The sequence below is a fragment of the Pipistrellus kuhlii genome, unplaced genomic scaffold (assembly GCF_014108245.1).
Source record: "Pipistrellus kuhlii isolate mPipKuh1 unplaced genomic scaffold, mPipKuh1.p scaffold_m20_p_33, whole genome shotgun sequence".
NCBI classification, from domain to species: Eukaryota; Metazoa; Chordata; class Mammalia; order Chiroptera; family Vespertilionidae; genus Pipistrellus; species Pipistrellus kuhlii.
In genome coordinates this window covers 2,677,845-2,690,789 of record NW_023425533.1, presented here as the reverse complement: position 1 = coordinate 2,690,789, position 12,945 = coordinate 2,677,845, and the positions used below count along the sequence as shown (strand labels likewise).

At 39.2% G+C, this 12,945-nt stretch overlaps 1 protein-coding gene and 1 long non-coding RNA gene across 2 annotated transcripts in view; one reads left to right on the top strand and one right to left on the bottom strand.

Annotated features, from left to right (window-relative positions):
- NRK (Nik related kinase) overlaps positions 1-12,945 on the bottom strand; it is a 149,605-nt gene that overhangs the window by 56,866 nt on the left and 79,794 nt on the right. Inside the window, 1 exon segment of the mRNA XM_045570464.1 lies at positions 11,346-11,400. Within this exon segment, the coding sequence (XP_045426420.1) occupies positions 11,346-11,400 (55 nt within the window).
- On the top strand, positions 4,247-8,240 carry LOC123651072. The gene is made up of 3 exons (XR_006739547.1): positions 4,247-4,700; positions 6,188-6,190; positions 8,230-8,240. It is a non-coding gene; the product is annotated as an uncharacterized LOC123651072 (long non-coding RNA).

The following is a 12,945-nucleotide window of genomic DNA, read 5'->3' as shown; positions in this document are numbered from 1 at the left end:
AAATAACCATAGTGTAAATTTCACCTAACACTTCAAGTGTGTCATTAATGTTAAGACAATTCGATATTAGTGCCACTTTAAAGTCATCCTTCCTCTTCCAAAATACATATCCAGAAAAATTAAAATGTCAAACTGGTCTCTCATAACAGTAGAAAAAAAAGCCTGCTACAGCAACTTCATTAGAGTGATATAAAGGCAATTGTTCAAAGGTCATGCTTTGTTTCAATTACATGAGTATAAATTAATAGAAAGTGCAGGTTTCTAATTGAGGACAGAATGGGCTCCAAGCTCAAAAGATCAGGGTCATATTTGACTGTCTTCATTCTTTTACTATGTCCAATCAGCAATCAGATTGTATCCCATAAATACATTGCAAATGAGTTTGTACAATATTAAGCAGTTGTCATTTATTAACAGCTGAGCATCATTCAGACAACTAACAATATCTTTAGGAGTTAAGAGTTAAGGTATAGACTTGGTAGGTTTTCATTAAAGGAAAGGAGAACTCCACAAAGGAATAGAGCATAAGATGGTTTTTTAAAAAAGCTATATAAAACATCAATTGTAGAAGTTTCCTATATGGTCTAATTTTAGGAATGCTAGTAAATAATAAATACCTCTTCACACCATATTATTTAACAGTGCCCACATTTCACCATTACAAGAACATTCCTTTGAAATAGGAATGTATTTAAAAATACATCTGTTGATGGGTTGGAAACATTTAACTGGGAACAATTTGAATTGATTTGATAATGTGGTTTATTCCCACAATATGTTGAGATCTGAAGAAAACTTTTGAATACTTAAAAAATTGGTATCATAATTGGACTATTAAATTTGAGTCATGAGACAATAATGTAAACATTGATCTGTGTGTAAAGTGGGGAAATTACAAGAAAGAGAAGTAGGACTGTAAACAAACATGGATGACAATATTAAAAATAATCTCTACAACACTAAGGGGAATACTAATATAGAGAAATGTATAATTTAGATTAAGGTAGATTGCTGGTGTAGATTCTTGACAAGGAAGGAGAGTTGCAATAAACTGTCAACCTGATTCTACCTCTTCACGAGACAACAATTTAATTTTCAAATAATAGCAAAGAAACCAAGAACTGCATCTATTCAATATTGGCCTATGATATTCTGATGTTCCAACTATTAGCAATATTCTGGCCTTGGTTTGAAGGTCTTCATATCTTTACATTGTTTGAATTCCTACCCAGAACTCAAGGACTTAAGAAGGTTTGGGTGAACTGCAGTCCTATCTTCTCTCCTCTGAGAACCCCTATAGCACCCATTCAATAAGAGGTTATTCTCCTTCTCTATTTATTTCTCTGGGAGAGATTCACCAAAGAAAGGAAGGAATTTTGTTATCTAGACCTCAGAGACAATTATCACAGAATTGTTGTTTCAGAAGGTCATTCTCTCTGAGATGATAATTATAACCTGAATTTCTGCTGTTAAATCGATGAAGATAATTTCGGTACAAAGTTATTACTTCAAGCAATACAGAAGGCTGTTGAAAAACAATTTTTTAACATTGTGGCTATTTCAAGTTACTTATGACCAAAAGTCACACCATTTCAATTACTTATACAGGAATGCTGATCCTGTTTTCATTTTAAAAAATCTTAATCATTGAAAGTTTTACATATGTCCCCCTTTTTTTCTCCATTGAACCCTTATAGGCCACTCCCAGCCCCAGGCCTCCACCACCCTATTGTCTGTGTCCATTGAGATTTAAAATCTTTTCTCATTGAAAGTTAAGAATCTTCTGTTCCTCATTTGTCTTTTACAAGAAGTTTGCCATTTGTATACTCTGTGCAAGACTTGTGATCTTGGGAAAATTACTTAACCTATCTTTACACTCCTTCTGTAAATTTGCTCATTACCTCTTTTTCTGCTATAATTTTATACTTTAGAATAAAAAATGAAATTCAAAAGGTGAACTAAAAAGTACAAATCTGTAAAATGCAGAAAGTTAGATTTTTAAAAAGACAGTGGTGAGGAACACTTAGAAACAATAGAAAAAATATACTACTTGATACAGTCATCAATCCTAACCAAATACATGCATCAATGCTCATATGAAATATCATATTATCATATTGGAGAGAGAGAGAGAGAGAGAGAGAGAGAGAGAGAGAGAGAGAGAGAATATAAGCATGTTTTTTTCACAGAAAAAGAATTGAGTGATGATGAACAGTAATCTATATTTTCCCAATCTCATTTCAATTTTATATATGTAGCATTTATCATTTTGTCCATCATTTATTTTTTACTCACCCACACGAACTAAAAGTAATTCCATCTCTCTAAGTATTGCTTGGTTCTTCTCTGGTTTTCTGTAACATTAATGATTCCCTGACCAAGAAACAATTGTGCTTGGCATTTTGCCTCCAGTGAATGGGTCAGCTTTGGGGCCCGTAAGGGGGGGAGGGGGGGAAGGGGCGGATAGGCCTCCAGAAGGTGCCACTCTGCTGATTTAGCAGAATTGAACCAAGGGATTCTGGGTGCTCCCGGATCCTCAGCCCAGGATCCGGCTGGCATCTGGAGAGAGTGGACGGACACTTCTTGACTGTCAACAGAATCAGTAAGGTAGGGGTCCCAGTCAGTCAGGCCCACTCCTAGTGTGTCAAAGGGGGAGCTTGAAGACGTCTCCGGAAGCCAAGGACTTCCTAAGGCAAATTAATCAGGAATCAGGTGAACTGTTTAAACTCTGGGTAAATATCTAGTAGAAGTATATCTTTCTATTGTTTAATTTGTTTAAAGATAGGGTGGGTTAGCTGTGACAGAATGCAAAAGTCTCTAGCAGCTGTGAGATTTCTTTTTCTCAGAGTCTTTTGCTCTCTGACAGAGGGAATCAGCCCACTTAGATAATAAAAATTTCTCTAAATTTTGAAGTTCCTAGAGTTAATTTAAATGTAAAGAAGAACTTTTATTTATTGCATTCTTATCTCTTTTTGTGGTCGGAGACTTCCAGGTACAGGGCTTACAGCTCCGCAGGGCAGAGAGATTTAAGGCCCTGTCCCCTGCCTGTGACATCATAGTCCAACATGAGGCACCTGTGGAGGAACTAAGGCTGAATTTATTATTAACTGTCTATGGATGTTGTTAACACTGGTTGTATGTCTTGTGCTGTCTGTTGTTTTTGTGGTTGTGTGTTTTGTTTGAATTGCTGTTTTCAGTTATTTATTATAATCCTCATAGAGAACATAACCTGGTCTTTCCCTTCCTCTCTCATCCTGATTCTAATAGCATCTATAACCGGATTAAAGATATTTTCTTTTAGGAGGCCCTCCTGGCTTTCAGTCTGCAAGAAATATCCCTACACATACTCATCCTCACCTGCTATTTTTCTCCACAGGTTAGACCCCAGCCTCCAGGAGGGAGGATTACTACAGCGATAGTAGTTTTCTCCAAACCCCCCACTGTTTCTATTTCTCCCCTCTGGAGAAATTGTCTTCCTCTGACTCACTATCAGAAAGGGAGATAAAGCAACTGGACTGAGGGACAGATGGGGTGGGCTGGGGGAGGGATGGTTGGAGAAATCAAGAATGGTAAAGGAGGAGGATTTAGGATTTTCTAGAGGCTTACAGTGAAAAATCTATGTGGGGAAAAAATGGTTACAGACAGAAAAATTATCCTTAAATGTAAAAAGCCTAAATATATAGGATTTCAGACCATTTGCTAAGGTTCAGGACAGAGTAAATGGTTAATGTAGAAAAGGGGAGTGTGTGTCCACAGTTAATTATGAAGCAGGGAGAGATAGGTTTTTGTTGATTTTTACTGGCTGCAGACCACTCTGCTAGCGTAGGGGTCTGGTCCAGGTGTCTTATCAGAACTTCACTAGATTCAAGGTCACACGTGTCTGCAAGCATAATAAATCTTTTCTGCCCTGGTCTATTCTTTTTTAACCCTTCCAATGTTAAATTAGACCGTCATAATATACTTGAAATTACATAAGGAAAAATATAATAGTTTTTACTAGATACCTGCTCTTAGTTTTTATCACTGAAGGTCTGGTTATATTTTCTTGAAAACTACATTTAAAATGTGTTCATAAATATTAATCTAAAAATGCTGACTGTTCACTTTTGATGATCATTAAAGGACTGAGGTATCTAAGAATAAAGAATTCTAATGCATTAAAAACAACAACACTAAACTCTCAGGAGCTAAGTGGAGGAGAAACAGAGTTGAAGTCCACAGCTGCCCTGGTAATTTAAAACTGGTTGCTAAGCAGACTCAGTCCCCAAAGCCAGGTGAAAGAAGGGGACGAGGTAGGGCTGGATGCCCCATCTGACTGCAGTGGCCCTGAAAGAAGCCGCAGCAGCGAGAAAAGCAGGGGAAGCAGACATTTACCTGACACTAGAGCTGCCCCACTGCTGCCCAGTGAGTAATGAGCTTTTACAATAAGCAATACAAGACTAAGGCCTTTGGCTTGTTGGCTGAAACAGTTAAATCATAAGCCAGTGACTGCTACTAGCTTTCCTACAACTCCAGGAATAGAGCAGCAGGTCCGGGATCTGTGAAAGCAGCAGATAGATCTAGTGAAAGCTCCCTGTTTGCAAATGTACTGAAAGGGCTCGGTACCTGTTGCTGCTGGAAGAGGAGGGAGGGGCTGAGATCCCCTTCCAGTGCACTCCTTTGAGAGAGGCCTGGTTGCTGCTCTGCCACAAAGGGGACTGGTGGGAAGACAAAGGGTCTAATGCCCAAGCCACTGTCACAGAAGCGCTTTGCAATATGCAAAGCTGTTTCTAACTGCAACTCTGGCTGTTTTGGACTGGCAGCTTAAAGTCAAAGGGCAAAGGAAAGGGGCTCTCCCTGGACCAGGGAGCCTTCAGGACTTTGAGATTCTCTAAGAGAGGAGGAGTCTGACTGAGGGATGGCAGAGACCCTGTTGGGTTGGAAGGACCTAAGGCCACATGTTAAACTTATAAGTTACGGCTTTCTAGGCAGATGTCCAAGTCCAATTATGTAGAGGTTAATCTGCCTATTTACAGATAAACAACTTTCTTCCATGCCAGAATAAATTTTAGGGAAATTAGACAGGCTGTGTTTGTGGCTAGGAAGAAGAACTGGCCACCATGCACAGCTCTGACAGTGGCCTGCAGAAAACTGTATAATATACTTAGATGATGTCTACATCTTCATGGACATGACTCCAGAAAGACAAGAACAATTTTGCGTTGTGTGGGAAGGTCAAGAATAGACTTTAGTGACCTCCCTAAAATATTTGTATAGCCCCAGCATGTGTCATGTTTAGTAGAAGATTTAGCTGTCAGAAGTTGCTTCAGTGCCAATGTTACTGTCTTGAAGGCCTGTGTGACTATGCCCATGTCAGGTGTGGTATAAACCTCAACTTTAGGAAACTGGAGGAGGCCTGTTTGGAACAGAGGGAAGTAGTGAAATGGTGAGTACTAGTCCCCTGTTACAGGAATTACAGACCCCATGAGGTCCTGCGACATGTGAGACTACAAGTCAAGTATGGGAAAACCCTACTACAAGGATAGCTGTAATTGTCTACTTGAATATAGACACATTTTGAATTTCTTCTTGAAGACAGTTACGTTACTCTGAAGAATCCATAGAAAGGACTGACAAGGAAATCAGAAGATCTTAAACAGGTCAGTATATTTTTCTCCTTATACAATTTTTTTGAAATTTGGTAATGGTTAATAAATCATGGCAATACATTTATTTACATAAATTCAATAAGAATTTATTGAAAATTCAGTTTCTAATAGTAGTTTTAATAACTGAAAACTTTGACTAGAGTGTCATGTTTTAAAGACCCTTGTCTTTATTCTGAAAATTTGAAGCCGATAAGAGTGCAAAGGAAAAGCCTGATATCCTGCTTGGTAGCCCTGAAAATGGCTGGCACTGGAGCATCAGGCCCATGCCCTACCATCAGTGGCAGTTAGTCAGAGTAGAAGGGGAACAATAAGGATGCCTCTGGGTCCCTGCAGAACCCCCATGCACTCTAGGCTCTGACTAATAGGAGGGCTACTATGATGGGCTTTAAAACCTAGGGCGTGGGCCCAGGTGGAGTCACTGAAGGTGAGGGATTCACCTAACTCAGTAGATACTACAGGCAGGCCAGACAGCAGCTGGATGGCTTGGCTTCTTAGCACTGTGGGGGACACTAAGATGCAATCATGAAATTCCAGCAAAGGTAGTCCGTTACCATTCTTATTGTGTTTATGCAAACAATCAGGCCAAATTAAATACAATAGCTAAATTGGTCTTGACCTGGCTCTTCTGATAAACATAGAGGTAATTTTGAGGAGAAAAATTCTATTTCAATAGAGCTTATTAAAACTGAAATTTTTTTTTCCTTCCACTAGACCATTTGTTACAGTTTGTTTCTGCCAGCTCACAAGTCCACCTCCTTCTGTGCCTAGGCCTCATCATCTCTCCGACAGACAGCAAGGATCTTTTGGCTCTGAGAGAAAACTCCGTCCCTCCTCAGCAAGAAGCAGCTACAAAGGAAATTCCATGTCCATTTTCCCTAAAAGAATTCAGAGCCAGGATCTTTGAGGTAATATATTAGGCAGTTAGATAGACATGAGCAGAGCAAGGACAATGGGCCAACTAGTGCTATCAGATGTAACTAAGTCTTTCCACCTCTATATATGTGAGATAAGGAGAATAGGCAAAGAGATACTTACCCAAAGTCTCATGCCCTAGAAAAGGCAGGTAGCCTATTTGTCCAAAAGACTTGACCCCTTTGCATTTGGGTGACCTACTTGCATCCAGGCAGTAGCAGCCACAGCTATGCTTATCAAAAAAGCAAATAAGTTAACCCTAGGGCAGGAACTAATCCTAACTGCCCCACATGAGGTCAAGGCTTTACTCTGGAATACACTGGAGTGCTGGATGTCAAACACTTGAGTCACCCAGTTTTAGGCTTCTGGTGGACAAAAGAAAAATCAGGATGATAGGAAGATGGCGGCACTGGGTAAACACACCTAAACTGCCTATGGGCACAACAAGTCCAAGGAAAAACTATAAAACAAACGTCTATCTCCCAAAAACCAAACGAAAACTGGCTGAGAGGAAGCCTTTCATCTAGACTGAAAGAGAAAGAGGAGAATCCAGGGCACAAGAGCTGAAAAACTGAGGTAGGAGGGGCGAGGATGCAATACAGGTTGGTGGAGGATCCCAGCACGCAAAGGGTGGTGCTTTCTTCAACCTGAAGAGAGACAAGCACCCGATATCTCTGAAATCCAGTTTCTGGGGAGAGGCTAGACTACCTGCCATCGGGTCAGAAAGTGAGGCTGGCTTGCTTGCAGAGCTGAGATTGTTTACTGTGCTATGGTGCAAGACCTGGGGAGACGTGGGAATGCCATCTGAGAGGCAGCCAGGCCACCATTGCTGTTGGCCATGCCTGAACCTAGTGACACCCTGAGATTTCACCCCTCACAACACATCCAAGCTCCAAGCAGCGGACTTTGCATATGAATGGCCCTCTCTGTTGCAGTTTACCTGGGGCAAACAGATCCAAAGAGGACAGGACTATAGTTCATGCTGTAGTTTCTGCCACAGTAATGGCCTCAGACTGTAGCTGAACTGTACCTCACTGAGACCCAGAAACCAGAGTTCTAGTGCTCAGTTTTAATCCCTCACACTCATAAGTGACACATTAGGGAGACCCTCTCAGTGAGCACCAAAGCCCCACTGAAACAAGGTGTGTCTCCAGCGCAGCAGTTCTTCCTTTATAGACCCAGTGGATCCTCACAAACAATTGGCCTGGAGGTCAATTCTTCCAGTGTACCAACAGCAATCAAGGCTTAATTACACCAAGACTGTGCACTAAGCCCACAAAGGGATATAGCAAAAGTGACCACTTCAGGTGATTGGGGAAGCTGAGCTACTGACCCCTATAGGTCAACAACCACATAAAGCCACTCTATCAACACAGGGAGATGGCCAAAATGAGGAAACACAGAAGCATGAGACAAATGGGAGAGATGGAGGAGAATAAACTAATGGATGACACACAGTTCAGAATCACATTTATAAGATTACTCAAGAATCTTCTAAAAACCTTTAAGAAACTTGATGAGACCTCCAAGAAGCTTGGTGAGACCTTCAAGGACCTTAAAGACAATACCAAAAAAAAAAAAAAATGGAAAAGGACCAGTCAGAAATTAAGCATACAATCTCTGAAATAAAGAATATACAGAAACTCAACTATAGATCAACGTACCCCAGGAATCAAACCAAAGATCTGGAATATAAGGAAGAAAAAATCACCCAACTAGAGAGGCAGAAAGAAAGAAGAATCCAAAAGTGTGAGGTCAGTGTAAGGAGCCTCCAGGATGGCTTAAAGTGTACCAACATCCAGATTTTTGGGGTGCCAGAGGAGAGCGAACAGGATATTGAAGGCTTAATGGAAGAAATAATGACGGAAAACTTTCCCTACCTGGTAAAAGAAATAGACTTACAAGTTCAGGAAGCATACAGAACCCCAAACAAGAGGAATCCAAGGGGGGGGGACACACCAAGAAACATCATAATTAAAATGCCAAGGGCAAAAGACAAAGAGAGAATCTTACAAGCAGCAAGAGAAAAACAGCTAGTTACCTACAAGGGAGCACCCATACGACTGTCAGCTGATTTCTCAACAGAAACTATGCAGGCCAGAAGGGAGTGGCAAGAAATATTCAAAATGATGAACAACAAGAACCTACAACCAAGATTACTCTACCCAGCAAAGCTGTCATTCAGAATTGAAGGTCAGATAAAGAGCTTCACAGACAAGAAAAAGTTAAAGGAGTTCATCAACACCATATCAGAATTACATGAAATGCTGAAGGGTATTCTTTAAGGAGAGGAAGAAGAAGAAAAAAGTAAAGGTAAAAATAATGAACAATAAAAAGACATAAAATACATACCTACCAACAAGTGAACCTAAAAATCAATTGAATAAAAAATCTGAAGAACAAAATGGACTAATGGATATAATAGAATCAGGGACATAGAAAGGGATTGGACTAACAATTCTCAGGGGGTGAGGGAAGAGATTGGACAAAAATCTTACACCTATGGATGAACACAGGGGAGGGGGTAAGGGCATGGGGTGGAGTTGGGTATCAGGTGGAGGGGAGCTATGGGGGAAGAGGGGGGAAAGAAGAACACCTGTAATAATCTGAACAATAAAGATTTATTATAAAAAAGAAAAAAAGAAAAATCAGTAACAATTTATACTGATAGCAGGTACCCATTTACAATGGCTCACATACATAGTGCTATTTACAAGGTAAAGGGACTCCACAGAAGCAAGAGGGAACCGGGCCACAGAAGAAGTAGCCTGGGGAGGCTGGCCTAAAACCAGTGGGTCCTCTACAGATTCTAGTGACTCTTCCAGATCCTGACCTATCCAATCTAGAAAAGCTGAAATCCATAACCAATCTTTACTCAAGTTCTTGCAGGCTTTACAGTCTACCCAGGAAGCAATTTCTAGATGCTCTGCCTGTACTAACTTCTGATCTGGTTCATCCCTTCCACCCTGGTGACTCTGTTTGGGTAAAGAAATTTGCCACCCAAGGACTGACTCTTACCTGGAAAGGACCACCTACACAGCAGTCAAGGTCAACGGAATCCTAACATGGCTTCATCACACTCAACTTGAGACAGCCAGGCAAAACTGAGAGTCCAGGACTCTTCAGACTCTCTAAAGTAGGGGTGTCGAACTCAATCAGAGAAGGGGCCAAAATCTAAAATCCAGCCTAAATCGCGGGCCGAATGGTTTACTGAACAGTCATAAACTGTCATTGTGATGGAAACGCAGTGGAGTGCAGTGATGACAGTGCGGTGCGGGCCACATTGCAAGGCCTGGCGGGACGGATTTGGCCCACGGGCCTTGTGTTTGACACATGTGCTCTAAAGATTACTCCTGCCCTCATTCCAGGGCTTTATACTATAAGCAGGCCCACTAACTCTATTAGGCAGAAAATTAACGTTATAATTCTCAGGGGTAAATATAACTCCCTCCCTGACAATGACTAAGGCCTCAGCACATAGGGCTCTTTAAGGACTTGCAAAGGGGGCCAGGAACACTTCATATTTGGGAGACAAAGAAGGTAAAAACATATAAATAGGGAAAATTTCTCCATGTTGGGGCCCAGAATTTGAGAGAAATTTTCCTCTGGATCTGTGCATAATAAATGTAACTCCATCTCTCTAAGTATTGCTTGGTTCTTCTCCGATTTTCTGTAACAATACTTTGTAGTTTTCTGGACATGAGAGGAAAGGTATTAGAAACTTGATCTCCACATTTATCCCAGTTTTAATCCAAGACACCACTGTGATATTCAGAAGGACACTAGCAATTCTTAAAAATTATATTAAGACTATTGCACCTCCTTGAACTTGCTCCCATTGGCCTTGAACTACATTAATAAGATAGTCCAAACTTACAAAGCTTAGTATGTGGACATTGTGCAGAGGGAGCATGCAGGAACATAGGAATCTACAGGATCTGCTTGGAGAGTCAGAAGCAAAGCCATCCAGTTCCCCCACCTCACCTCTGAAACATACTCCAAGCATTTCTCTCACTTCTCATCCAATAATACCAGGAATGTATTTATTATTTACATTTTTGGGTTTAGGTAATTAAGACAACAAATATGCTCTGCTTATGGGGCCATACATTAGATAGCTGTAAATAATATATATCTAAATTTACATGCCATTTTCATTTTCCTACCAGAAAGCAGTGTCCTGAAACAGGATGCTGATAGGCCATTTAAATGATGGGAAGAAAGGGAAACAAAATGAAATGGAACCTTCTGAGATATTAAGGGTAACTGAATGGCTAAAAGAAGGTACCAAAGGTAAGCTGGACTGACGCCAAAGTGGGGGGGGGGGGGGGGTAGGGAGGTTACTTTCTCAACATTGTGGCGTATTGGCTCAATTTCAACCAACCACTGGAAGATTTTCTCAATTGTCACTGTCTGAAGTAATAATTGTGTGTGACTGTAATTGTTCTGGAACCTAAATATTCCATCAGTTAATACTTATTGAAATGCCCTTATTTCAGGTGGGTGAGGACTGCCAGGACCAAATACTATTGAGGCTAAATTGAAAGAATACTCAATCAGCCTAAAATAAGAAATATAAAAGAGAAAAGGAAAATCTCTTTTTATAGACATATTTGGCCATTTTGACTAAACATTCAGTAATCACTGAAAAGGCTACTGTTTATAGTTTGGCATATAATGTGACACCTGTGTGGTCAGTATAAGCTGATTTCTACATACTTAAAGTGGCAGATTTGAACAATATATTTTCCTAACTTTTAACAGATATCAAATATTTTTACTCACGAGGAGCCCCTTCCGCCATTTCAATAGCAGTGATTCCCACGGACCACACATCACTCTGCAGAGGAAAAGATGACCCCAAAAAGTCAGTTAAAAATAAGAAACTTACAGTAGTTAGAATCTCAAAATACTCTTTGACTGGGGGAGTGGTAGTGGTAATGTCAATGCCAGAGCCATTTTATGGATTTTCTATAGACTGTTGCTATAGAGAGACGTTATCTGAGCTTGTGACCAGCTAATATTGTTCTACACAACTGTTGATATTGGATGGGCTTAAGTATAAGAAGAGCCATGATGGATGTGTTGCTATTATTACCTTAACTGAAATACCAAAAGGAATTTGTTATAAAGAAATCCTGTCCCATAAATCTATTTACTAAATGTACAATCTTAGGTAAACTATTTAACACTCTTTGGCTCAATTTTATAAAATTGGTACATATATTAATAAATATATATATGGGTATACTAGTATTTATATACACTTTAAGAAGTTCCTTGAATATAGTAAGTTGAGTATGGAATTATAATTCTAAGAAATTATATTCAATACTTTTCTAGGAAATTATCCTTAATGCTATTAATTGTATTTTGTTTTTCTAATGAGGAAATGACACAGGGGCTAGAAGTACATTGTGTAGCTATACTAATAAAGTTAATTAAATTATTAGAGCATCAGTTTACAGATCTCTTAGCTTCAAAGGGTTGTTGTGATGGTCTAAGTTTAAGCTTTCTTTCAGTTATATGGGGCTAAAAATTAAAAATATATAATTAATGTTGTGAAAAAACATTATTTTTATAGTAAGCCACTTAAAGAACAGTATATTTCCATAGTCTCCATAGCTACTAATAGCACTGGATTATACACTAAGCTTTCAATAGATCTGCTTGCTTATCAAGCAGAGGGCATTTAAGGGAAAGGGAAAAGAGATGAACCTTGAATTAATCAACTTCAAGTATCTAGTCCTAGGTTCCACATAAAATGAAACCACAGTAAATTATTTGGATGACTTATTATGTGAAGAGTGAGTGTAGTTTTTCCAGTCTATAGCAAATGAAGAGTTTTATTTCTACACCAGCTCTTTGAAATGTATACATAGATGTATATTGTCCAAATTGAAGTTTCAGTGAAAATTTTAATAACATGAATTATTATTTATCTATTCTGCTTGCTTTCTGTGATCTGGAGGTGAACTATGCCAAATATTTTTTTTATTACCCTGAACAATGAAATTATTTTTTGGAGCTTAATTACTGTAAGGATTAATAATTGACTTTATACTTATTCATTTTTAAATTTAAAAATTCCTCTGTCCCTGAAAGTTAATTTCCATATAAAGTCACATAATATTTTACCAAGAAGTTGCAAGAAGGAAGAACTAGACACTCTTCCTCAAATATGGTCTAATTTGTCTAGATTCTTAGAAAATATTATTTTGCTGCATATATCAAACCACATATAGGAATAGTGCCTAGTATTTCCTATTAGAGTTTAGTGTGAAAGGAGGAGCTGCCTGTCTTTTAATCTATTATTTTATCATTTAAAATAAACATTAGTCAAAAGCCCTTTCCAAATGTGTATCCTCACTATTTGCATCCTTGC